General features: G+C 38.1%; 2 protein-coding genes across 2 annotated transcripts in view; one reads left to right on the forward strand and one right to left on the reverse strand.

Annotated features, from left to right (window-relative positions):
* LOC121421605 (DNA topoisomerase 3-beta-1-like) overlaps nt 1-17596 on the reverse strand; it is a 27724-nt gene extending 10128 nt beyond the window's left edge. The window contains exons 1-13 of the mRNA XM_041616363.1: nt 17307-17596; nt 16231-16305; nt 15646-15723; nt 12439-12558; nt 11780-11947; nt 10730-10864; nt 9976-10088; nt 8238-8438; nt 6961-7162; nt 6208-6390; nt 3710-3919; nt 2050-2267; nt 1276-1456 (exon numbers count right to left, since the gene is read on the reverse strand). Coding sequence (XP_041472297.1) covers nt 1276-1456; nt 2050-2267; nt 3710-3919; nt 6208-6390; nt 6961-7162; nt 8238-8438; nt 9976-10088; nt 10730-10864; nt 11780-11947; nt 12439-12558; nt 15646-15723; nt 16231-16305; nt 17307-17465 — 2043 coding nt within the window. The 5' untranslated portion in view covers nt 17466-17596. The remainder of the gene's footprint in view (nt 1-1275; nt 1457-2049; nt 2268-3709; nt 3920-6207; nt 6391-6960; nt 7163-8237; nt 8439-9975; nt 10089-10729; nt 10865-11779; nt 11948-12438; nt 12559-15645; nt 15724-16230; nt 16306-17306) is intronic.
* A 3203-nt stretch (nt 17597-20799) lies between these two features.
* Nucleotides 20800-25011, forward strand: LOC121421713 (thyroid transcription factor 1-associated protein 26-like). The gene is made up of 3 exons (XM_041616497.1): nt 20800-21013; nt 23476-23924; nt 24521-25011. Exons 1-3 carry the CDS (start codon nt 20851-20853, stop codon nt 24683-24685), a joined length of 777 nt encoding a protein of 258 aa, XP_041472431.1. The 5' UTR covers nt 20800-20850; the 3' UTR covers nt 24686-25011.
* Nucleotides 25012-27092: the final 2081 nt, after the last annotated feature.

The raw sequence follows: 27092 nt of genomic DNA on the forward strand, positions 1-27092 counted from the left end.
CTTCACAACCGATTCTGGTGCTCAAAGCTTTTTGAGGAATTACTTCCTGCCGATACCCAGTTACCTCACCCGAGTCGAGTGCAGCATATTTTGGATCGATTTCTTGCAGAAAGAAATTACGCTAGGGCTGGGATTCAAAACCACAACCCTCAGTTTCAAAGTCCAGAGACTAATCCGCTGGGCCACAATGCTCCAAATGACCATGTATTGCATTTGAGAGCCCACCTCATGAAGAAATGTTTTGATGGATTTTAATCAAAACTTCACAAATATTTCTCTCTAGCATTCTTGCATTTATCAAAAACAAATTTTCATGAGGATAAACTTCCACATTAAGGTGATAGCTCAGTCGGTAGAGAGGTGGTTTTGGATTCCGGTGACCTGGATTTGATTCCCACTTTGAGCACCAGTTCCCTTTGGTAAACCATTTACCCTTTAGGTCCCTCATACAGGACCTTAAGCCTTCAGTCCTTTTGTAGCTTGCTACTTACAAGCATTCATGCTTCCAAGAGCCTGGCTTTCAGAGGGCTTACCGACAAACGGCAAAGTCCATCATTCAAATTTTATGCGAAAAAAGTGTGCAAAATGTGCACTTAAAGAGAAATGCCAGTAGTTGCCGTAAACACTGATTTCATGAGAAAGTCTGTAAAACAAGGCTTAATTGTCAGTATATCATTGAGGATTTAGATCTGGTACAGTTACATAAACTGAACTTTGTAAAATCTTGAAATCTACGCTCAAAAATGTTCAGACTGAATATCACCAACACAGATAAGCGCACATGGGACAGTGTATAATTATTGCTTTGAATGTCGTGCCCAACGCTTGACCAAAATCCTGTGCTTATTTGCTGATTTCTCAGCAATTACACAATTTCTTCCAGAATGCTTTGGCACATATGTTTTATTTATACAAACAGACACTTTGGTGGTCATTTCAATGGATTATGTATGAACTCATTTTGATATCGCTACCAAAACTAGCATTTACCTTTAAATTACATGTCTAGAAGCTTTGTCAAATTATCATGGGGGCCATATGGAGTCCATTTTCTTTCAAAAGAAGTTTTAATGATATTTAAATTTACTGGCGATAAAAAAGTGATTCTAACTACTGGCGAAGCTTCCGAGCATGAAGCAGACATTTTGTCCACTTTTTTTGCGAACAAAAGTACAAATTTTTTACTTTATTTCTACATTCACGTCCTTGAGCCCTGTGAAACCAGGCTTTAGCAATAAAGTAAAAAAAAATAATAATCACCAACAATCTCCTTACCTTTCCCTTTGGTCCTGATGACCACAGGACCAGCTCAAAGTCATCAAGAGGACATCTGATCTCTTTGTAGAGCTTGATGGAGCCATTCTGAGGAAGACTGTATGTCTCTTCACAGGTAGGGCAGTGAAGACGCATCGGCTTGGCCGAGATGTACTTCATGAAACGATGGCACTTCCCACATCTGTTGACAAAATCAGGTGTAAAACTTAGGACTTCTGACTGGCATCATTTTAGTCATAGGTTCCATAATCATCAAAATTATCTTCGAACTGTAAACACTAAAACCATCATCACCCCCTACATCATTGTCATCCCCATCAAATTGATTGTCATCATGGTTATCATCATTATAATAATCACCACTACCATCATCATCATGATCACATTATAATCAACACTTTCAGTGTCATCATTATTACAATTATCATCACCACAATACTTTTCTTTTCTTCATCATTGTCACCATCAACATCGTCATCATCATAATCATCATCATCACCACCACCACCACAGCACCATCATCATCATCCTAATTATCATCACCATCACCACCAAAATCAACATCATCTCCATCGTTATCCTCATCATAATTATCATCATCATCAACTCCATCTTCATCATCACTATCGTCATCATCACCACCATCATCACTATCATTGCCCTCATCATCATCACCACCACTATCATCATCATCACCACCACCATCACTTCCATCATCATCACCACCACCACCACCATCATCATCATCATCCACCTGCTGATACCAATCATTACCTTGACATTGGCTTCCCAGTAGCAGCCAGAGGAGAAAAGGACACCTCAAACAGATCATCCATGGCTTGGATGTGATCTACAAAATACAGGAACTTCCTTGTAAAGATATCTATGGTATGAATCAGCACAGAGTCGTAGTCAGCTCGGCCATGAGCGATCAAGTTCAGCTGCTCCTCCACAGCAGATCGCATGGTAGGCAAAGACAAGTCTGGATCAATCTATCAATTGACAGCAGCGAAATAGGGTCAAAATCATAAGAACAAATTTTCATGTAAAATCACAAATTTCATCTTAACTTTTCATAATCCTCCATACTATATCCGTTTTAGGACACTTGATTAGATAACCTATTACATGATGTCTGAATCCCAGCTCTTGAAAGTAATATATACATGCTACTCCCCCATGCCAAACACAAGACTCCGATAAAATGCAAAACAGATCGTTTAAGGAAAAAATGCAATACCACATTTCATAGATTTACTAAATTCTGAATACTTTTATAGCCTTGTCATTAATTCAAATTTTGTCATCGTTTTAGTTTCCATTTCAATCTAATTACTATTAGAAGTTTTAATTGTGTAATATTCATCAGTTTCGTATTTTTCATATTCTATTTTATTCTATTTTATGAATATTTATTACACTTACTCTTTAAAATTATTTACTATCTACATGTATGTACATCACAAATCCTTACATAAAACCTGCTTAAATTGTAATTGTTTTACCCATATATGACTTGTGAACATTTTATTGTAAACATTTCAGCCTTTTGGCTGTGTAACATGTATAGTTTTTATACAAAATAAACCATGATTAACTTGAATTGAAGACTACCCCATTCTACCAATTGTTATGTCAGCATATTCATTTATCATACACATGATATAAGCACATAGAGATGTGATGATATAAAAACAATGTTTATTATTATCATTATTATCAATTTTCTGAACATGTCACTTTTGTCTCTCTGGTATGTAGGGAATACAAGACACCTACATGTAGGCCCATATTCTGAACTCAGGTTTGAATTAAACCCTGGTTTAAAGTTGTAGTTTAACTATGGAGAGCCAACTTGGGCACAAATCTGTATTAGTACATGTTCAATTTATCAACTCTTAAGACACTTAAATCATGTATAACTGTCTCAGAATGATAAATGAAATATTTTCTTCATTATGAAAGCAAAGGGAAACAAAAAAAAATAAGCATAAGATATATACAATATAAGCAGACTTTTTTTTATTTTTGGCTCCCCATAATTTTAGCACAGAGTTAGACCATGGTCTAAGTTAAACCTGACTTCAGAATACAAAACACTTAGGTCCGTAATCCGAAGTCAGGTTTAACTTTAATAGACCATAGCATAACTCTGTGCTAAAATTATGGGAAGCTAAAAGTGTCAAAATTTTTATTAAGTTGCATGTTTCTTAGGTTTACTGTGCTCTTTCCTGACTCATTGATGGTGAAGACAATCATCTTTTTATACTTCCTAGACAATTATGAATGATTTGAGAGCCAAATGAGGTGAAATATGATATCTCTACTGTTAGTGATTTATGTAACAATTGGCTATCCATACTTAAACCACAACTTTAAACCAAACTGAGTTTAAGTTAAACCCGATTTCGGAATACGGGCCAGAGAAAATTACCTTTTGATAACCATGAACCAGAACTATTCCAAGCCGCGTGGGTACGAGGCGACGCCCACTTTCAACCTTCACATAGTTCCTCTGACAGATGTTCTCGATGTGAACGGGTATACTGGCATCGGTGCCTATCCCGTGCTTCTCCATGAGGGAGATCAGTTCACTTTCTGTCAGATAGTCGGGAGGGCTGGTCTGGCGCTCACCGAGTTTAGCCTGGATAGATGAAAAAACAAACATTGGTCATTACTTGAAACTTTCTGAATGTGTGAATTATGTGAAAATTCTTTCACCCCCAAATTTGAGGAACTGGTTCGCATCAGTCAGACTTTGGGAAAGAAAATCGTTCAGTGTCTCAAGTTATGTAAAGGGGCTGTTTCACCTTGATATTTAAGCCGATGTCATATGGCAAGTCATTAACAATTCAATCTTTAATCAAGAATTGAATTCAAATAATATCAATAAAAAGAATTAAATGGGGTAAAGGCTTGCCATACGCAAGACAGCATATGCTGGCTAAAACATCCTGTCTTTCATAAAGCTGTTACAGACGACTGGTAATCCTTCCGAATTAAAGCAACGGTAATAAACATTTGGGGCATATCATTTTCTACAAGAAAGAGTCACTAATTGTTCGTAAAGTCATGCATAAGTTACCAACAGCTTTACTGAACTGCCCCTTGGTGTAACACGGCCCTGATATGGCAAAAGGGTTTATCTTGAAATTTTGAGTTTTTGACAAAATTTCAAATCCGGGTAATTTTAAGGCGCTCTTTTCACTGGTGGGATCGGTTTGTCGCAAAAATGCGTAGCTTTCGAGATAGCATCGGCTATCTAGGTTAATTTCTTAAATTTTGGTCCAATTTTTATGGTAAAACCGTCTATCTCGCACATAGCCGACTTGTAACCGAAGGCTTCCATGGAAAACTGGTCTATCTCTGACTTAGACTGCTTTACCATGCAAATTGTACTGTTAATCCTTCCTGATTTCAACGGGAAAACGGTTAACTTCAAGTTAGACCGTTTTTCCGAAAAAAATGAACCCCCACTCTTTGCTATGTCAAAGATAGATCGTTTTACCATATTAACTGCCCGATGACGGCAACTCTTAACTTTTTTCTTAGACAGTACGTCGCCGCATAGCGCGCACGCGCAGCGCATATTCAGGCCATCCGAGCCGGCCTGGAGGATAAAAATGGATCGTAAGAAAGTTGGGAGGCTGAGCTGCCTCCCTCCATCTAGAGGGAGGATATTGCTGGGGTTGTCGTTAGAAAAAAACTCACAGGTAAGGAAGAAAGAAGGCAGAATACAATGACACTAATTAATTCATCCTAATTCCGAGACCAAGGCAGCTGCTAGATCATTTAGATCTACTGTATCGACGGCTGACGTACACTTCGCGCGCCAGCCGCCGCTGCAGTAGGGACTAGGCCTTAGCCTGCCGTATAGAACTGACCAGCTGGTGTCCAATATCAATATAAAAGCAATATAGCAAATCCTTTTTTTCCCAGTACCCCAAGAAATGTTATGAACTTTCATAAACCAAGGACGGCGACAGATTAGAAGAACTAACTGTTTTGCTGGATTATCCAGCTTGTGGAGGTTCATGTGGTAAAATACCATGCATTTCCACATTTTATTTTTACCGAGTCATCTAGCATTTGATAAATACGGTAAAACGGTCTATCTTTGAGATAGACCTTTTTGCCATATTAACTCGCTAAGACCATAATTAGAGATAGACCCTTTTACCAAATCATCCATTTGATTAATATGGTAAAACGGTCTATCTCGAAGATAGACCGTTTTGCCGTATTAACTCCCTTTTGCATGTCAATAGCCCCGTACGGTAAAACCGTCTAACTACGTAAATGTGGTATTAATTTTGAAATAAATAGATGAAATAAGGGTTTTAAAAATTAAATTATCAGTTTTTGATACACTTTATTGCTATACAAAGTATCACACAATTTATCCCTCAAATAAAAAAAGCTCACAAGTTTGAACTTTAAACAAATTGTTCTCTGTTTTTCCCCGAACAGTGTTTTTCAAGACCCTTTTACCATATCAGGGCCGAACATCCCCATTACAAGGAATATCTTTGCTAAATTTCATTAAAAAAAGGAATTAAAAGGAGAATTGGAAAACCATTGCACTCTTCAAAAACTTATCTCAACAACCGTTAATATAGGAAAAAAAATCTTTAGCACTAAGTTTCCTTTTTGGCATCTTTCATATGGGAATGTGAAAGATAGGCACGGATCGTGGAAACATTTTACATGTCAAGGGTGCAAGGCATCATATGAAAAGTCAAAGGCCTATTCAGCAAGGTTGGCAATGGAACTCAGGGTCCTTTTTCTTCTAAGCTCCGCCTTTTCTGCACAGAATAAAACAGCAGGAATTGGGAAAACCTGCTAAAAAAGCAAGCACAGGGCACACAAACTTGCATACAATGGATTCTATCGCAGTTAAAATTGATTTTAGCAGTCGATGAAATGAGTTACCTCTTCAATGGAGCAGATATCACCCTTGGTGACGTTGGGGAGGTTCTCCTCATCTTGGATGGCTTGCCACGGCATGACTGCAGTGAAACCATCGCTGATCAATGTCTTCCCCGTACAGCTGAAGCTTTCTTCACCGATCATCAAACGGATGGTAGTGAGGAGGTATCGACAGTCTGGACTTACCTACATGGAAATTAAAAATTGGTAGCTGAAATAGCTGTACACATGATGGAGGGTGGTGATGAGAGTGATGAAAAAGGAAGCAGCGTTTTTGGTGGTGGTGATGATGATGAGGAGGAATGATGGTGATAGTGTTGAGGAAGGATGAATATTGTGATGAAGTTGATGATGATGACAGATGATGATGATGACGATGATGATGATGGTGATGATGATGATAGAATGACGGTGGTGATGGCAACCAAAATAATGAATAAACTTAAATGTAATAAGAGATGGTCCTATAACAGAGCCCTGAGGTACTTCAGATTCAACAAAAATTCATTCATACAATACTTCTTCTATAGAAGAGACACACTGGCTCAAGAGAATATTAAAATTTTCTGTTGCTGCGAGAAATCCATGTGGGAGACCTCACAAGAAATGGGGTTGAAATTATCAAAGACAAAATTGTCAAACATCACCCACATTGATCAAAATGACAGGACAATATGGAAGAGACATCAAGGAAATGAACAGCTAAACCCCATAAAGTGGGAAAACAGATATTAAACTCTGATGAAAAATACTCACTGTAGCAATAAAGTGCCTTGCAATATATTCATACAGCCTCCATGCCTCTCCCCCGAGCTCGCCTTCATTAGCAGATCTCATTGGTGTTATAGGGGGATGATCACCGACGTCTGTTCCTTTCCGGGGTTTGGTGAACTCGCCATCCAGGAGAACCCTGACCTCAGAACTCCAAGGTGCGGACAACTGCTGTCGTAAGGTTCCCCTAGAAATCAGAGAGATAAAAGTAATTATAATAGCCAATTTTTATAGAGCGCCTTTCCCAGATTGGCTCAAAGCGTGTTACAGCATATTAATACCCCGGTCATTGGATTCATTTCAATCCCGCACGAAAAGTGCACGATTTCCACTCCCTGGGGAGCATTCCTTGCATTCATCGCAGCCTCATTATGGCGCTGGCAAAATCAAACATACATCTTTCGCATCCTACCGGGTACCCATTTAGATACATTGATACATTGTAATGAATGATAATATTACAGGGTTCCCACAGAAATTTGAAAACAGAATTCCATGACTTTTCCATGACTTCCCATGACGTCACAGGGGCTATGTAGAATTTGGGATGTCACAAAACTGGGAAAAATGGAAATCATGAACACCAATTATAATAGCAGAGTATGATCACAAAGTATGAGAGTTGTGAGACACAACAAACTCGAAAGCTGCCATAGCCAAGAGGTAAATGCAATTCCATGACTTTTCACAAATTTTCGAAATTCCCTGACTTTTCCATGACTACAAATTTTTTCCAGAATTTTCCATGACTGTGGGAGCCCTGTATTAGGAGTGGACTACAAACAGTGGTCAAAATAACTGTTTCATATTTACTTAGAGAACAGTTTTTACGTGTTCTGTTTTCCCAATCTCAACATGAAATGACAATTTCTTTCCCGGATGCGACAAAAAAAGTGTGCCAGCCTGAAATTCAGGATGGACGCCATTATCCCACAAAATCACAATTTGGCCAGAACTTTGTCAATACGTGGAATTTTCATAAACTTTTGGTGTCTTCACCCGTGTTTTATGGGTCAGTGGATCAATTTATGCATAAGGACAAGTCACAGATAATTGGAAATAAACTTGATACCATTTAAACATTTATCTAGCCAAAAGCATAAACTTTTACACATCAATAATGTTGAACCTATTGGCCTTCTAATTTCTCTCAACCTTCAATAAATCTGGGAATATAGTAGGATAGTCTCATGGTCATTGTGAGGCAAAAATTTTCAATATTGCCCTCATGAGCAGTCAATATTTCTATACCATAATCTTACTTTAGGTCAAAGTTCTCAGGATAACTTGTGGTTTCAGTTCGAGGGTAGCTGATATATCCTTGCGTATACAGTCTCTCGGCAATCTGCATTGCATGATGGGGGCTCATACCGAGCGATGCACTCGCCACACGCATCAACTCTACAGTATTAAGAGCCTGGGGGCGCTGTTTAGATTTCTCTTTCTGCGACACTGAGGTTACTCTAGTTGGTGAATAGATAAGAAGTGATTGAAAAATGTTGTTGGGAGTTGTTATATTGCAATCATCCATTATAATGTAATTGCAATTGCAAATATATATATGTTTTTAAACATTAAGCAATAGAAAGTAAAGAAAAAAAAAACCTTGATTGAAGTAAACTCTTCATTGGAAATATTTGAATAAATTTGCAACGAAACTACTTCTGTTTTCAGCTCACAAAAAATTGCTTCAAGTACATGACTGAATGAAATCAATAATAAAAAATAACAGCAATATATGTGGCCATCCACCCCAAACAGAACAATAAGTTGCCCAACATGAATTTTGAGATTTCATTGAGTCTGGAAAAGCACATCTAAGTTTTCAAAGCTACATAAGCACTTTTCCGATTTCCCAGGGCAAGAGTCAGGCAAGTGCTTTTGAAGACCAAAACTACTTGTAGGAATTGGGCAAGCAAAATTCATACAGTAGAAAGCAAAATTCTCACAGTAGAATGACCAAAGTTACGGTCAATAAATGATATGATATTACCCTATTTTTGATCATGGCAGGCAAGAAAAAGAAATGCAATAACAAGTTCAAAAGCGAGAAACAGTTTATGGTTTATAAAACCCCAAAACTTTCTTCTGAAGAATAAAACTTTTTTTTCAAGGAGTTTTTCGGGCAAGTGAAATAGATTTTTGGGCAAGTATATTCAAACCATTTAAAAAATTTACTTGCCCGACCAGGCAAGCGCTTCTGTAAAGTTATGTAGCACACTGAAACGATAAATAACTTGTTGAAGTTGACCAACAATAACCCACATGAGTACTTGAATGAATGTAGGGAAAAATTCAGTGAGGGCTTTAAGGAATAAAGAAAAAGACAATGTCTGAAGTTCGAAGTTCACTCACATTTCAGATGTGCACACTGCAATCTCAGTGAAACTTAAGCAGTCACAAAATCTTGTGTCAAATGAACTCTTGTATCTTGTTTCCTATATTACTATACAACTTGAAATTCTAACAGTACAAATCAGAAGAATTGCTTTGCTAGATTAGCTTATTAGTTAATATTTGCTTTTTAAGAACAAATAACTGTTTTAGCTATTGATAGAAACGCATAAATTCGTAATTCCGAAGCTTCGTTATTCTGAAGGTTCGTTATTCCGAAGGTTCGTATTTCCGAAGGTTTGGTAATTCCGAAGGTTCGTTAGTCCAAAAACTAAATGATTAACGAACCTTATTTCGTTTTCGTACTTACGAACCTTCGGAACAAGGAACCTTATTTCGTTATCCGATTAACAAACCATCTGAACAATGAACCTTGTTTTCGTATTAACGCACCTTCGGAACATGGACCCTTATTTCGTTTTAATGTACCCTTTCACGTTTTCAGATTAACGAACATCGAGATATAGGCAATTTAATTGTTTCGGAATTACGAACCTTCGAAATCACAGAGTGTATCCGACAGAAAAACTTCCCTGGTGACTTATTGTTGGTCTTGTGGTTGCTGCTCATACATAAATACTTTATGAAATCAACACTCTATCTCACCTTGCATCCTTCTGTGTTTTGATGATATTGAGGAACATCTGCGCTACCTCTCTGTCAAAGACCCTCACACGATCCCAGTCTAGGTTGAATTTCCTTCCACTATCGTGAGATACCTAGACATGAAAAGAATTAAGATCCAAATTCTAGCCAATTTTTGAAGTTTTGATTCAATTCAGTAACCAGAAAATATACATATTAATAAAAATTAAATGGCACATATACATGACTTTTAATAAGGGTACAAAATATCACTTGGAGAGATCAGAAAACAAAAGCTGAAATTTATGGAGACCTTCCACTTATCTATCAAATGTAGATTAAGATTGCTGGTCACTGTTTCTGTAGTGAGAAGTGACTTCTGGGCCCCGTCTTACAAAGAGTTGCAATTGATCTGTTCAATCGCAACTATGGAAAGCCAGCAAAGTCAACACATGAAATGCATGTTTGTTAAAAAAAAAGAAATCTAGATATGAATGTATTTCCAATAATTACTTGATTTCTAGACAATTTGGTGTGTTCTCCTTTGTTTACAAAAGACATTTTGTGAATTCCCCGTAGAAAAATTATGACCCTGATGGATTTCCATAGAGTTACGATTGATTGGATTAATCGTAACTCTTTGTAAGACGGGGCCCTGATGAACTTTAGTTGCGCCTCCCTCATGAAACCAGATGATGAATTAAATTTTGTTGATTGCATACATATATGTAAAGATACAAAAAAATTAATAATAGTATTAGATCAGTTTTCTTACCTGTATTTGAATAACCCAGAATGGTTCTGGTTTGAAGGATTGGATCTTATCATGTCTGTTCACACAGAAGCCTAGGGTAGGTGTCTGGCATGGTCCGTAGGATATTAGTGTACTGTCCAGATCACCATATTTACCCTGTAGAAGTGAAGAAACGTAAAATGAAAAAGAAACAAAAAAACAGAAACATATGAAAATAAAATTAGCATAATTAATAATAGATGATGATCTACAAGTAACGCACAACTGTGAGGGCTGGGCCTAACTTGAAGAGGTTGGGCACCATTGAACAACCGGTACTCTGAACGAATTTGAAATACTTGCAGAGCATTCCAACAAAATATGAAACATCTTGATTGCATTTGAGATAAGCAGATTGGTATTATTTAGTGACCAAAATGCTCTCTCGGTTTTCGTTCGTGACTCCCTAACACTCTCCATTTTTAAAACTAAACTGAAAACCTACTTTTTTTAAGAAGCAAATCATTTTCCTTTAATTTTCGGTAGTATTAAGTTGATGTTATATTTCATTTTGTATTTCGCTGACATGTACTTATTTTTGTCTATGTATCCAGCGCTTAGAAACAATGTGTATTAAGCGCTTTATAAATGTTGTTTATTGTTATCATTTATTTTTAACACTAGCAAGCAACAAAGTACTCCTTCACGGGCAGTCAATATGACATTATACTGCAGTTGAATTTAGTTAATAAATAATAATGATAATATAGGGTATTTATATTGCGCACATATCCACCTTGTTAGGTGCTCAAGGCGCTCCTACATGTATATTACCCAGCTAAGCTAGGCGTTCATAGCGCACACAGCTTTTTAAGGAATTACTTCCTACCGGTACCCATTTACCTCACCTGGGTTGAGTGCAGCACACTGTGGATCAGTTTCTTGCTGAAAAAAATAACGCCATGGCTGGGATTCGAACCCACGACCCTCTGTTTTAAAGTCTGTAGACTAATCCACTGGGCCACAACGCTCCACTATAATAATCATGATTGTCATGATGATAAAATGGTGATTAATGCTATACATGTATACCTGAAAGTACTTTGTCTGAAACCTGGTGAAGGCACATCCGATTCTAAGATCCAGTTCTTGTCGGGCGTCAACCGACATTGCTTCATTCTTGTTGGGTTCGACCAAGGTGTTCATGGCCCGTCTGATATCTGTGTCTGTGATAGCACTGAATTTAGCACGGAAGACAACCTACACATATATACATACAATGAATAGATAATGAACGTGATTATCTCTTTTCACCTACTCCTTAAAATGAAAAGGCACTATTAATGAGATACACATACATTATTTGAGTTTTATTCCACAAATCTTTTCATTGATAGCAATGATAGTGGTGATGATGATGATGATGATGATGTTGATGATGATAATGATGATGATGGTGGTGGTAATGGTTATAATAATCATGATTGTCATGATGATGATGACAGTAGTAATGATGGTGTCAATAATAGAGATGATAATGATAATAAGCATTAGAAATAATAGAAATAATGAAAACAATGATATTGATAACAACTATAGAGTAATAATCACAATAACCATGATATATTAGGATAACATCAAATAAACAACAATAATCATCGGAGCAATAATCATAACCATGACAATAATATCATAAGAATGAACATGTCAAACAGAACAAGATGAAAACAAAAGAAGAATTCTTCTGTTACCTGTTCCCTTCCCACTGGCCTCCTCATAACTCCCTCAACACTGTTGATAACCTCAAAACAGATGTTTTCACCTTCTTTGTCACAGTCGAGCCACAGTACAAGATAGTCACATCCCTTGGCCTGCAGACAGCGATTGGTAATGGATAAAGAGAACGAAATAATTAAAGTTGTAACAACTTGTTGACAGGGTCCCCACCCCAGGGGGGAGGCCACTTACATTGACGAGTGGATACCATGCGTGACCAAAAAACACGTAAAAAGGATGTCTTTTTCAAGATAGGGCACGTTACGTACGTAACGTGATAAAGGTGTCAAAAACACAAAAATAATGAAAAAGAGGTATATATTTCGTTAGGAAAGATATGTGTTCAGGGTCGAATTTGCGGGGATGATATTAAACAATATTAAAATGTTTTATAAGGATATCCGTTTTGCCCCAACACTACGTGTTTAGAGTCCGATTTGCGCGATGTGTGGAAGGTGGGGCCGTTCTAAACCAAATGATGTGTAAAAGTAGAACCGACGACCGACGGACCCGTGACATATCGCTGTACTTGTTTAGGGATTAATTTCAGGGAATTGTCAAGAGTATCGTTTTGTTTCTAATACTTGTTAAGGATAGGGTTTCACACGCCAATACTTGTTAAGGGGTGCATTTCCAGAATATGGAAAACATGTGTTTAGGGTGCTTTCTGAGACCCCATGGTTGCGCATGGTATCCACTCTTCAATCGAAGTGGCCCCCCGGGTTCCCACAGAAATTTGAAAACAGAATTCCATTACAAAATTGCTGCTTTCCATGACTTCCTGTGATGTCTCAGGAGTTTTGCAGAATTTGGGATGTCACAAAACTGGGGAAAATGGAAATCATGAACACCAATTATGATAGCAGAGTATGATCGCAGAGTACGAGAGTTGCGAGACACAACAAACTGGAAAGCTGCCATAGCCAAGAGGTAAACGAAATTCCATGACTTCACAAATTTTCCCCAATTCCCTGACTTTCATTTACCACATATTGTTCCATGATTTTCCATGACTGTTGGGAACATGTATTTACCTTACATTGTTCCTACAGTACACCTTTGCAACAAGTACACCTTCATATATGATGCATTCTTATTGTATTTTACCTTTGTTGCATAATATGATAATCAATTTAGTTTTTCATAGTATATTTGCTAATTCATGTGATAGCATGCTCATTTGTACAGATATGGTAAAGTATATATTCAGCTTTAAAATGACATCCATTTCATCACAATATCACTCCTTTCAGCCGAGATATCATATGTTATTCCGAATGAAATTTGAAAAAGCGTAACAAAACCACCTTTTAGCGGGATAAGTTCAAGAGGCATGGCTATATTGGAAGTGCCACACAACAGGATTTTATGCATAATGTGCAGTGTACAATGGATGTCTCAGTGCGACTTGGTTTCAATACTAATCAAGTTCCTGCAAAGACCAGCATCGAGTTAATTATTAAGTCTGCATACTTCAACCTCCAAAAACAGTCAAATTATTAGACAAGATTATTCAAAACATATGACATGTACTTTCCATCTTTAAAAACAACATTTCTGAGTATATTCAATCTTTGTGGTTCCAGGAGATTTGCATTAGGCAGAGTCTGCTGAGAATTAACCATATAAATCTTGTACTCTTGATGCTAGTGGAACTGTTATAAACTGTATATTGCATCAACTTAAAAACTTTTATGAAAAAAGATGTACAAAACAAAATAATGGGCGAGTTAAGTTCAGTGTTGACCTTTTGGTGTTAGGTCATTTTTTACACCAGTATATAGGGCTGGGACTAAAACCCGGGTACCCGGGTCCCGCCCGGAAGCCTCGGGTACCCGGGTAGAAAAATCAATACCCGATACCCGAAAATTGCTCACCAGTATAACGTACAATTTGATTTGTATTGCGTAGTGTAAGACATGATTGTTAACTCGTCTCAAAAGTACACAAGTCTCATTTTGAATCTCACCAATTACCCTCGAAATATCCATAAATAAACTAGTTTTGCAAGTGATGATGATGTGACTGAGATCGTTCAATTGTCGCCATGTTTCTTTTGCAGCGCAGTGACGTCATCCAGCCACTGCGACGCAAGTCAATTTATGAATGAAAATATAGTAAGCATGCGCATTGCAAGCCCAGCCCCACGCAGTATTCCGTCAAAACAAGTCTGCAATATTCTGTCACCTCGTACCAAAATCGACCTAGAATTTCACTTTCCTTTTTTCATATGAATTATGAAAGCCTTCTCAGAGGATCTGTTTTCTTACCGATACCACGCAGGTAAGCAAATTTTATTACCGGTACTTCTTGCTTTTCCGTCAAAATCTTACGAAGTAGCGTCGATGTTGCATCGTGTTTGTGAGTTTGTAGAATCTATCCCTACGTGAACAAAGTCAATTGATTTCCGGGTTTCAGAGCATACGAGGCGCCAGCCAATCACGTTCTTGATACCATTTTCACTTCATCATAAAACGAAAATGGTAACACGATCGTGATTGGCTGGCGCATTTGACGCTCTGAAACCCGGAAATCAATTGACTTTGTTCACGTAGCGATAGATTCTACAAACTCACGAACACGATGTAATATCGACGCTACTTTGTACGATTTTGACGGAAAAGCAAGAAGTAATAAATATTTGCTTACCTGTGCGGTATCGGTGAGAAAACAGATCCTCTGAGAATACCTTTTATAATTCATATAAAATATAGAAATGTGGAATTGTAGGTCGATTTCGGTACGAGAGAATTGCAGACTTGTTTCGATGGAATACTGCGTGGCGCATGGGAGGCTTGCAATGCGCATGCTTAAGTACTATATTTTCAATCATAAATTGGCCTACATCGCATTGGCTTGATGACGTCACCAATGGGGTTTTTCCACCAGTCATATTTCGAGCGACATGATTTCGGGTACCCGCCCGAAAATTACCACGGGTACCGGAAGAGAAAAAACCCCGAAAGTCCCAGGCCTACCAGTATAACACCAAAAGATGGTCCTAAAAAGTCACTTATTGTTGAGATGTCAATAATGTGATCTGGATCAAGTTTTACAAACTCAGAATAGATTTTGGACTTTGGAGCTAGGGAAGCAATCCAAATTCTGCTTCCAACATCAACAACTGACTTGTAATCGCCCATTTTAATGTGTTTAAGATAACATAATACAATTCTCTTCACCTCTATAGCGAGAAACTTTGGCATGTGAAGATTAGCATTTGCCTCCTTTTTCTCTGTGGGGGCTGCAAACAACTCGGACTGTAAAAGAAAAGAAAAAAAAACATGATACAACGTTTTAAAAATATCTATAATAGTCTTCTAGAATTTTGTTTAAGTACAAGACCCACATTTGCAACATCAATGTGGTGGAATCAGAAAATTTTTACAAAATCCTTGAACAAAGTTATGACTTGTTCTCTCTACTCCACATCCTCCTTCTTCCTCTCCTCTTCTTCATTCCTTTCTTTTCTCAAGTCTTTTCCCCTCATCATATCCCTCCTCCTCCTCCCTCCTATTCTCCTTCTTCTTTTTCTTTTCATTCTGATTATTCTTTATTATCCCCTTGTCTTCTTATCCTCTTCCTTACTTTTTTTTTCCTTCTTTAATTCAAGCTTCTTCACATTTCTTTCAACGAATCCTCATTCCAAACTCCTCTTCCTTATTATTTTCTTGTACAACTCCACCCCCCCTCCAATCTAGATCCATTTGAGAAATATCATCAACAAATCGCCCTTCGCCATCAACCTGTGCTAGTAGCTTACTTACCGGATCAACTTTGTCCCAGTTGTTAAAACGAGGATGGAAGTCCAGGCCAAAGACATGACCACAAACTGATGTCATCTAGGATATAATACACAAATCCTGGTTAACAAGTCCATTCCATTAGCAACATCAAGAATACAACATCATGTTACGTACATGTAGCACAAATATACTGTATGCATGCTTGTGAACACTACGTATTTTACCTTTAGACCTCACAATCTCAGGCAGGGCAAGGAAATCCTGGCAAATTTTCTGCGTTCATGGAATCATTTTGGAGTATTGTACTGAATTAGTGCACGAGCTCTCACAGCTGGGCAAAAAAAAGGGCTCATTTAGAAGGCATGCCATATGATCTACATATATTATTTGAAAAAAACCTTGGCAAAATTTTTTTGTGTTTTTTTCTTTCCTGCACAGAAGACATTCCAAGTATGAAGTAACCCCTTGGAAAAAGAAAACTGTACATCTAATTTAGTGTATTTTCATGATTTTATCTGCTTAATTTAATGGAAAGAAGGGATGAAAAAAATAGGAGGTGGGGCGTCGCTTCCTGGGACAGACTGAGCCACTCATAAAAATTTAGGCGCTGGGCCAGGCGCGGCGCTCAGCTCTGCAGTAGAGGCGCACAGCCAATATTGGAGACTGTCTCCCATTAGAGATTATCTCCAATACCAGAGACTATTACAAAGAATTTGGGTATCCAATTTCAGAGACAGTCTCCAGTTTGGGAGACCAAATTTCTTTGTTTACATTTGCTTAAAAAGGATTAGGCCTACCTTGGCGGCAGATAAAAATGTGATAAGCAGATTCCTCATGAAATATTACCCCTTTCACTGTCTACTTTAAAAATTCACCATCTAGGGCTAGGCCTACTTTTGTTTTTATAAGGATTTTTGTTGTCATCCACACACAAAACAAATTCTGACGTCAGTGGGACAAAAGTTTGGGTGGAAAAACTCATGCTTTCGTTGGTGTTGTTTCTTTTGTTCTTTTGCAAAGCAAGTCTCCAATATGGGAGATTGTCTCCCTTATTGGAGAGAGTCTACCATATTGGCCGTGCGCCTCTACTGACATACCTTAAACTTGGCTTGTTGTCCCCGGAACGTCCCCGTGTATTCGTGGACACTGCACGCTCCATTCATTCCGCGTCGAGACCTCAGGCTTCCATGGGACAGAATTTTAGCAAGAGACTGTGCTAATTGTGGCTTCTCCGCCACCATCAACACTTCCTTCATGGTCAAAGCTTTCTTTGTAGTAAATTAAAATTCAAAAATTATATTACATTGAATCCCAAACACCGAATTCATTGGGAAAAGTTAGGCACGTAAGCCGGTTGACAGCCGATACCTAAACCTAGCAGACTAAATTCAATGAATGAAAACTTACGTTGCCAATTTTGGAAGTAAGATTAAGCCCATTAGAGATTTATTATATTGTATATCTCTATGATTCTTTTTAATAATAAAACACCTTCTACCAACCTCTAGTGTTTCGCCTATGTTAGGATCGAGCACACACCCCATAAGCAGGGCTCTGGGAAAGATGTTTTTTAACAGAGGGTGCTGCCAAGTTACATTTGACAACCCCCCCCAAAAAAAAAATAAATAAATAAAAATAAAAATAAATAAATAAATACAAAAATCACTGGAGTACGGGTAACTTTAGTTATGAGGAATTCGATAAAAAAAAGGTTTTCAATACAAAATGAAGGTGATTTTGGTTACATTTCTGCTATTAAGCATATACCTGCAGGGGCCCGTAACACAAACTGATCACGATTCATTGACTATAATGCAATCAATCGTACAATTAATTGCTCAGGCTAAGCTTTGTGTTTTGGCGGGACCCAGATTTCCAGGGGGTCACAGTGCTGCCTAGATATGGTGAATGATAACACACATACGGAGTACCCCTCAGGTAAATCTTGGGGGTAATTAGTTTCAGCACCGCAAGCACCTCCGCTTCCCAGGACCATCATCTATTGAAAACAAAAAGTCGAGGGGGAAAAATCAAAGGAGTAGAGGAATAAGAGTAAGAGATAAGAAAGAATGCATATAAAGTCTTTGTGCGATTATATTAGCCCTATGTTGCAATCGATGTGAAAATGCCACTTTGACCCCCCCCCCCCTCCCCCCTATACATGGGAGCCATGATTTTCCTTTATCCAATGCTCTATCATCTCCCTCCTAAAGTTTCCAAGTGCGTCATTGAGACGTACCTAATTTAGTATTATATCCATGTAATATAAGCTTGGGCGTTGATCAAAGGAGGATCATACCCCCCCCCCCCCTATATTTCAGGTGGGGTGGCCGTGTGTTATGAATGCTTTAACCCCGCCCCCCCCCCCATAATTTGTTACGGTGGAAAATCATATTTAGGCCTTTGATGAACCATACGACATGTACGACGTGATGATTATTATTCTACATGACTGTATGTAATATTGCTTGTGGTTTATACGCATGATCATCAAATCTCTCTCAGCTCTCTCTCCCTCGGAATTTTCTTATGTTTATTGTTATTCTTTGTTTGTTTGTATTTTATTTCCATATAAAAGTATATACATGTTCAAATTTAACAAATAATACGTCAAAATAAACATGGAGGATGGCCCATTATTTTCAGCGGTTTTAACAAAATACCACGGGCCTCTGTTACTGGATGAAACAAATCATTTCATATATTGCCCGGGGGGGGGGGGGGGAGGGGGGCCAGTTACATTGACGAGTGGATACCATGCGCGACCAAAAAAACACGTAAAAAGGATGTCCTTTTCACGATAGGGCACGTTACGTACGTAACGTGATAAGGGTGTCAAAAACACAAAAATAATGAAAAAAGGCTATCTATTTCGCTAGGAAAATTACGTGTTTAGGGTCGAATTTGCGGGGATGATAAAACAAATTTAAAATGTTTTATAAAGGATGTCCTTTTTGCCCCAACACTACGTGTTTAGAGTCCTATTTGCGCGAGGTGTAGAAGGTGGGGTCGTATATACTAAACCAAATAAGGTAAAGCCGACGACCGCCAAGGAACCGTTTTAAAACATTTAATATTTGCCAAGAGTATCGTTTTGTTTCCATTTCTTGTTAAGGGTATAGGGTTTCACACGCCAATACTTGTTAAGGGGTGCATTTTCAGAATATGGAAATTACGTGTTTAGGGTGCTTTTCGAGACCCCATGGTCGCGCATGGTATCCACTCGTGAATGGAAGTGGCCCCCCGGGATATATTGTTAGAAACAGATAGAAAGAAAAAAAATCAGGATGAAAAATGATAACGCGTTCGTTTTATGTTTTGATGGACATATATTATACATGGCATGGGAAACGGGCTAAAGCATTCCCAAGATTTTTCAAGGGTGCTGAGTATTTTATTTACCATAGGCAGCACCAATGCAAATCAGGTTGACAGGGGAAAAAATATGGTTATTGTTCCAAAAATGACATGATATTTTTTTCTTTTGTTTGACAAATGTCAAATGTGTTCTTTACCAAAAATCCCCTGCAACTCCAATTTAAAAACCCGGCGTTCCCAGGGCCTCTGCGCATTGGGTGTGCCCTATACCCTATTGAATGTTATTTCATTATAATATTATGATGCAAAAGAAGTTGACAACATACAGATTAAATGAGAATTTAAATCTTAAGAGAGTGCATGAGAGGGAAATAACCCTGAAAACCGACCAGAGTCCTCCAAATGGCTAATTTTTTAGGTTATTTTTTTTTCATTAGTAAAAAAAAATCCTGCTTAATTATATAGCGCTAGTATTATTGCTCTATAAATGTATAGTCTCGTACGTTGACTGAGAAATAAAGCTAAGTTAATAATCAAAACTTTTAAAAGTCTTAATTTCTATAACCGTCCTGCAGCATACAGACGTGGGGCTTCCGGGGGGCAATGGACTCCGCCTCCCCCCCCCCCCGAAAAAATATGAAATAAAAAAAATCGGGAAAAGAAATGAAAAGAATTAAAAAGGGAAAGAAACAGGGAGAAATGTGAAAAAAAAAATCGCCACTGCCCCCTCCCCTCGATCCATCCCTAACTTTGTAGGCCTTAAAAATCCTTCTCAAAAAACAAGTTTTTGTCAGTATAATCCCCCCGGCCCCATCATGAAACCACATTGGCGGCGGAAGGCCCCCGGCCCCCCCAAAAAAAATAGGGGGGGGGGGTCCACATGAAATTTTGGTTATCAACCAAAATTTGTCACAAGCAAAAAAAAAGTGTTCTCAACAACAGATTTAGGGGGGACCGCCCCACCTCAAATTTATGGGGGGACCTGTCCCCCACCCCCCCCCCTGCTTCCGCCGCCTATGTGAACCCATATATCGACGCACGTCATGCAACTAGAAAAGAAAATAGCGTAATGGCCTCCCGCCCCCTTGCGGCCCCTCCGTAATGCATGGCGGTGAACTGGGTGAGGGGAGAAATCGTGGACACCTATCCCCCCAAAAAAATAATAATAATTAAAATAAAATCATCGAAATCAACTGCAACCTAAAGAAACAACTTAATACTTTTATGAGGTCACTTTTTCTGTAATTGTTGTCAAGCAAAAATTCTATCAAATTGGCACCACGGAATCGGCATACCGTTTCTTTTTCTTCTTCGTTCAACAACATGGCGCTCCCCATGGATAAACCACGAGATAAACCTTCACGCATTTTTGCCTCTGGCAAGCGCCAGTCTGGGGCAAATAAAATAAGAAGCCGAATGCAGTCTCCCCAAGTGAAATCATCACACAATAAATATCGGTCAAGAATCATTGGAAACGTCAAAGAAGGTATGATAGAGCTGTCTTTGGTTCGACATTGACGGCCAGCAGTTGTTGGGCTCCACGTCGCTCCACTCTCCAGCTCCAGTGCCAGTGGAGTGGTGACGTGACGCGACGAGTTGTTCGACTCCGCCGCTCTGCCGGCTGCGGAAGGCGGTACGCGGTGGTGCTCAATCGTGTACTTGCAAGTTCGAGTTTGACCCAGAATACCCAGGGCCAGTGTTGTGAACAGGGGGGGGGGGGCAGTGCAGTGCCAGTGGCAGTGGACATGGTGGAGGTGCATGGACTATATGGGCCATTATTATTTATGGGACAGTCGAGAATGTGGGATGGGATACAATCTCCCATACTCATACTGGAGTAGCCTGGGGCGTTTTGGGGAGTGAAAGTTATATACTGTACGTATGGAGTCACTCCCCACTAACGCCTGGGTTTCCTCCCTATACTTCCCCACATACGGGTACAAAACCAGAAACTTTTGCCCCCGAGAATTCTACTTTCCATCTAGAAGATCTAGCCCTAAAACATGTACATGGGTTCCAACTTCATTTCCAACATTTCAGCGATATTGATTTCATTTTTAAAGAAGAATTCATTAAAAAAAACGAGAGATTTGTTTTGAAAAGATGGAAAGAGCTTACTTCCGTGTTTACGTCGCCATCTTGATTTCTTTGTCTTCCGCTTGGCGACAGCACGCAAATCCAGCGATTTGCAGCGATTTGCGTGCTGTCGCCAAGCGGAAGACAAAGAAATCAAGAGGGCAACGTAAACACGGAAGTAAGCTCTTTCCATCTTTTCAAAACAAATCTCTCGTTTTTTTAATGAATTCTTCTTTAAAAATGAAATCAATATCGCTGAAATGTTGGAAATGAAGTTGGAACCCATGTACATGTTTTAGGGCTAGATCTTTTAGATGGAAAGTAGAATTCTCGGGGGCAAAAGTTTCTGGTTTTGTACCCGTATGTGGGGAAGTATAGGGAGGAAACCCAGGCGTTAGTGGGGAGTGACTCCATACGTACAGTATATAACTTTCACTCCCCAAAACGCCCCAGGCTATACTGGAGTAAGACTGTAAGTGGAGACTTGCTTTGCAAAAAGAAAAGGACGAATTGCAAATCAAATGGCACCAACATACATGACATAAGAATAACTTATTCTTATGACTTTGATCTATGGTGGTGTCATTTGATTTGCAATAAGTTCGCACATTTTTTCCATCCCCCCCCCCCCAAAAAAAAAAAAACTAGATCTAGCCCACTCATTCAATGAACAAGGTTATGATATAACCTTGTTCTCAGTTATATCTCCATGTGTGGCAAAATAAGGGTGGCAATGTTTGGCTAATTTTCTCTTTTTGTTTGGGGCAAATGATTGATGTTTTTACACTGACAGTTTCCATTACACCTATTATTCATACAACTTGGCTCTTATTTAAATTTGATACTTTAAATCATTTTTTTCTTAATTAAAAATAGAGATAAAAAAATGAAAATTTTCTTGCCATATTAATTTCCACCAATAGAGGGCGTACACAAAAATATGCCCAAATTCAAGTTTTTGAGCGCTCTGGTGAATACAAAAATTATTCCCAAGTTACTATTGAAAAATAAATTGCAACTGTACGGAAATTAGTAATTTTGGTCACAAAAGTGATATTTTAATGACTTTTTAAAGTGTGTGCTCTGGACAACATTGGCATACCATAGTCCTACCTGTAGATTCCCCACAGGCAGGGTGGTAGCAATGAACAAGTGATCTAGCCTAGCCCTAGGACCTAGATCTACAAGACTAAACTTAAAAAAGTCAAAAGTAAACGAATTTACTAAGTAGACAGTGAAAACAGATAAGGGGTAGTTTTTCATGAGAAATCTGCTTTTACTTATCTGATCAGCACATTTTCATTTGCGTTCAAGGATATGGTAGACTTGATCTAGTTTTGAAAAAAAATAGCAAATTGGTCTCCCAAACTGGAAACTGCAACTGAACTCTCTCTAAAATTGATAGGCCTAAGCCTACCCATATTCTTTACAAATTGAAGTTAAGAGCCCACATAATCATGATAACGGGAGACAGTCTCCCATTGTGCCTATCCACTTCTATGGGAGGGGGGGGGATGTTGACCCAGTACTTTGTCTCGCTACCTGGGCGGGGCATGTGACTAGACACCTTTGTGTGTCTCTATCCTGCTACACTTGTATTTTCCATTCTTTGGTCTCGTGTTACCATAGGTCTTTATGTTTTGGGGATAGGTTTTTTCCTGACTTTATACTAGTGTTTTTTCTACTTTATTCACTTTCCGTGTCTAGCCCAGACAGATGTCCTTTTCCACATTTTTATGTGTAACTTTTTTTAAATCAATAAAACAGCAATGATACATTCTATGACTGATCACACTTCGGCAAAAAATAATCATGTGTAAAATGTTCAAATTATACAACCATTTTTCTTTTTAATGTTCAATATTTGCGCAGGTCAAGGATATGCTGATAAGAGGAAGAGGAGGTTTCTTAACAACTACCAGAAACTGAGAAGGAAACAGAGACTCCAAGCTGAGAGAAGGCAGAGTGAAAATGAAACTGACATGAGCGACATCAATTTATTTGCAAAAAACATCCAATCTGCATCAGAAAACATAAATTTATCTGCCAAGAATGTTCAGTCTACATCGGAAAATGTTGAAAGGGACTCCAACCCCACTTCAGAACATGACTTTATTCGGAAGAGGAGCGAGGAGGGACCCGGTGAAAGGACTCAAAAGAATCTTATTGATAGAAGTGAAGGTGAAGAGAGAAGTGGAGAGAATGTGGTGAAAAAGAAACGATTCAAGAAGCGCGGAGGCAAGAAGAATGCCAAAAACCGGTTCAGCAAAGCCCAGGCAGAGTTTACAGAAAAGAGACGGGCGGAGGAGATTAGAGTACAGGTAATTTTAAAGCCCATCTATAGGCAGGGGGCGGGGTGATGTCACATACGCTAGACTAACCTTGAAGTCCTATGTAAGTGAGATGAAAACAAAGTATAAGAAACAATGAAATAATGTCGAGAACAGCACTGAAAATTTCAGAAAGATTCATGAACTTCCAGATAACGAAATGGGTTAACTCCATTATCACGACATTCATCACAAAAGTATGAATGCGCTATTTATGTTATATGCATGCATTGTAGGCATACCAAAATGCCGTGCTGCTGTACATGTCGCTATTGTATTTTTTCCGTCTGTCGGCCAGTTGCAAGGCCTCGTGATTAACAATGCCCGGATTTTAACCGCGGCCTATTATTATTGTGTCTTAGGGAATGGCACACCATTTTATATTAATCCAGATAAGAACAAGATTTTTGGCCAGCATATGGCAGCACCAACTTTTATCGCATCTTTTGTTCAATATTAAGATGTTCAACTGCATTGACACAAAAATACAGGTAACGCTACATTATCAACAATTTTGTGAAGATGGTCGAAAAAGACTTAAAGTAATGCATTGTCGCTGATTCAATTTTCTTCCCTCTTTTTACAAGAATTTGAAACAACAGCAAACAGAGAGGGCGCTCGCCCTGGAACGTTACAATAAGAAGAAAAGTGAACAGCATCAGAAGCTGAAGAAGAAGTCCAGGAGAGGACAGCCCCTCATGAAATACCACATGGAGGTGTTGCTAGATAAGATAAAAGCTCAGGAAAGATGATGATCAGGTAAAAAAAAATAAAGAAACAATTGGGATATCTTATAGGCCTAGTCAACCATAGTCTGTAAGCACAGACTCGAATTTGACCCATCACAGATTATACCATGTCTAGAATTGAAGACTAGACTCCGAATTCTGTCTGAGTCTGACAGAGGCAGCAACAGTACATGAGAGAATCTAGTCTCACTTCTTCAGACTCTATATTATGCACTATGCAAAAACCGTATGTCTGTGCCTGTAGACCAAGTCGAACCTAGTCTACAAATGTAGACCCACATCTGCAGTGTGTGTGCCTTAGCTGATTCAACGAGTCTGCATAGCAGACTAGGTCTACAGAAATGGCTCGCTACGCTCGCCCTTTCAGGCTGGTTAGATCCCACCTCATGAGCCATTCAGAGTCTGCATAGCAGACTAAGTCGAACCTGTGAATCAAAGAGAAAAATGCAAGCAAGCCAATCACTGGATTTTCATCAAAATCAGATTTAAGTAGCGACACTTGAAGAAGGATGTTGCAAAGAGAGACCCACTAGGGTTACACAGTACACATAGACTATTTTCATTTTATTTGTTTGACTATTTTTAAAAGCAATTTCACATTTATGAAAAAAACATACTTCTCATTGTTCAAGTGGCAAGAAAGGATTGAGATATATGAAGACCGAATTTTGGTTCATAAAATCTTTCACAATTTTGGTCTTCACATCTATAATCCTTTATATTATTATTAAAAATTCCAGTATGAACGATGGTGAGATTCCTTGAAAATCTGAAATCGCAAGTATTATGTATCATGATTTAATCAAGAAGCATTTTATTCTCAATTTTAAGGAAATTGAAATATTTGATGGTTCATGTACATTTAATTTTTTTTTATACATTTTTAATAAGAAAGCATTAATGTGTATACTATTTGCTTCCTCATTGTTTTGTAAAGTTACAAACATTTTTCACTTTATTGACATCATAAAATCAAGAATTTAATAGTCCACAACTTGGATATATTCCCTGATAGATTTTCACTGAATCTTCCAGCCAAACTTAAAACCTCAAATCTTAACACTCGTCCTAATCCCAATATTTGTGCTATTATGCATTGTAAAGTCCATAACTCATAAATCAACTCAAAACTCTGGTAATGTGAGAGGGTTCGGCCTTAAAAAAAGTATTGTAAAATGCAAATTAGTCTACCAAAATTACATAAATGCAATGTTTTTGTGAAAAAATGTCAGATTTTGGTGAAGAAGTTGCTCAAATCTGTATCTAATGGCTTAAATAGCACTTTGTGTTGAATGCATGATTTTGTTTCATGAGTGCAGCAGCGAAGGTATTTTTTTAGAATGATCCTACTTTCAGATTTTGGGCTTAGGAAGGCAACATAGCAAATTTTTCTTTTAATCAATAATAGGCCTTACTTTTTGCAATAGCAGATATTATATTTGTACATTTCATTTGACACAGACAATATTTCTGATACCTGAACATTGTTTGGTCCTAAAGATGCAAGTGACAGATCATCTGAATCTCCATTGAATAGAAAATTTAATTTTCATGACAGAGTAAATATTTCTGTATTTATTGAATATCTATGTCAAGATGAAATATATTTTTAATGGTAATGTTTTGTTTCAATGCATATGAATATTCTGAAGGCAGCAGTGACAATCTTTTCATTCTTTAAGAGCAGTAATAGATCATGTAGGGGTGGGGGTGCCATCAGTTACATGTGAGAGGATTATCTTTTTTTTGGGGGGGGGCATCTATTGTTGTATCCCGCCACCTTCTGTTAGTTGAATAATCACTGTCAAAACATTTTATCAGACCAGCATGAAAGGAGAAAAATGAGAATAAGAATTAATGTAATGTAACATCTTTTTATCCTAGATTTAGATTATATCAATTGCTTTTCATAAAATCAAGGAGGAATGAGTTTTTTTTGTTAAGTATTACATCTTTATTAGTTGCAAATGGTTTTGGCCCCATTGCAAAAAGGTTTTGTGGTAACTTATCCATCTACAAGTGTTCTAATGTTCAACAGCCAGTGGAAATCAAGGATTACGTGGATATCACTTTTGGATTGAAAAATAGTATTCTTCAACATTGTATGCAACAGACCTGTGTGGCTAAGGAACTAATTAGAATTAAATATGACAAAAGTTGAAAGCGAATAAAAATTGTATGCCGCCGTACATGATAACCTCTTTATGTGAGTGGTCCGAGTACCAATTGGTTTGCTCTTCATTTTGTTGTGCATGTTACAATATTTTAAAGGAGAATGAAACCATTAGATCTAGTTAGTTGATGTGAAAACAGAAAATCAAAGAAAGACCATGAAAGTTTGACAAATATTCAACAAACAATAAGAAAGTAATGTAGCAGTTGAATGTTGACATCACTAACATTTGCTATT

The sequence above is a fragment of the Lytechinus variegatus genome, chromosome 9 (genome assembly GCF_018143015.1).
Source record: "Lytechinus variegatus isolate NC3 chromosome 9, Lvar_3.0, whole genome shotgun sequence".
NCBI lineage: Eukaryota > Metazoa > Echinodermata > Echinoidea > Temnopleuroida > Toxopneustidae > Lytechinus > Lytechinus variegatus.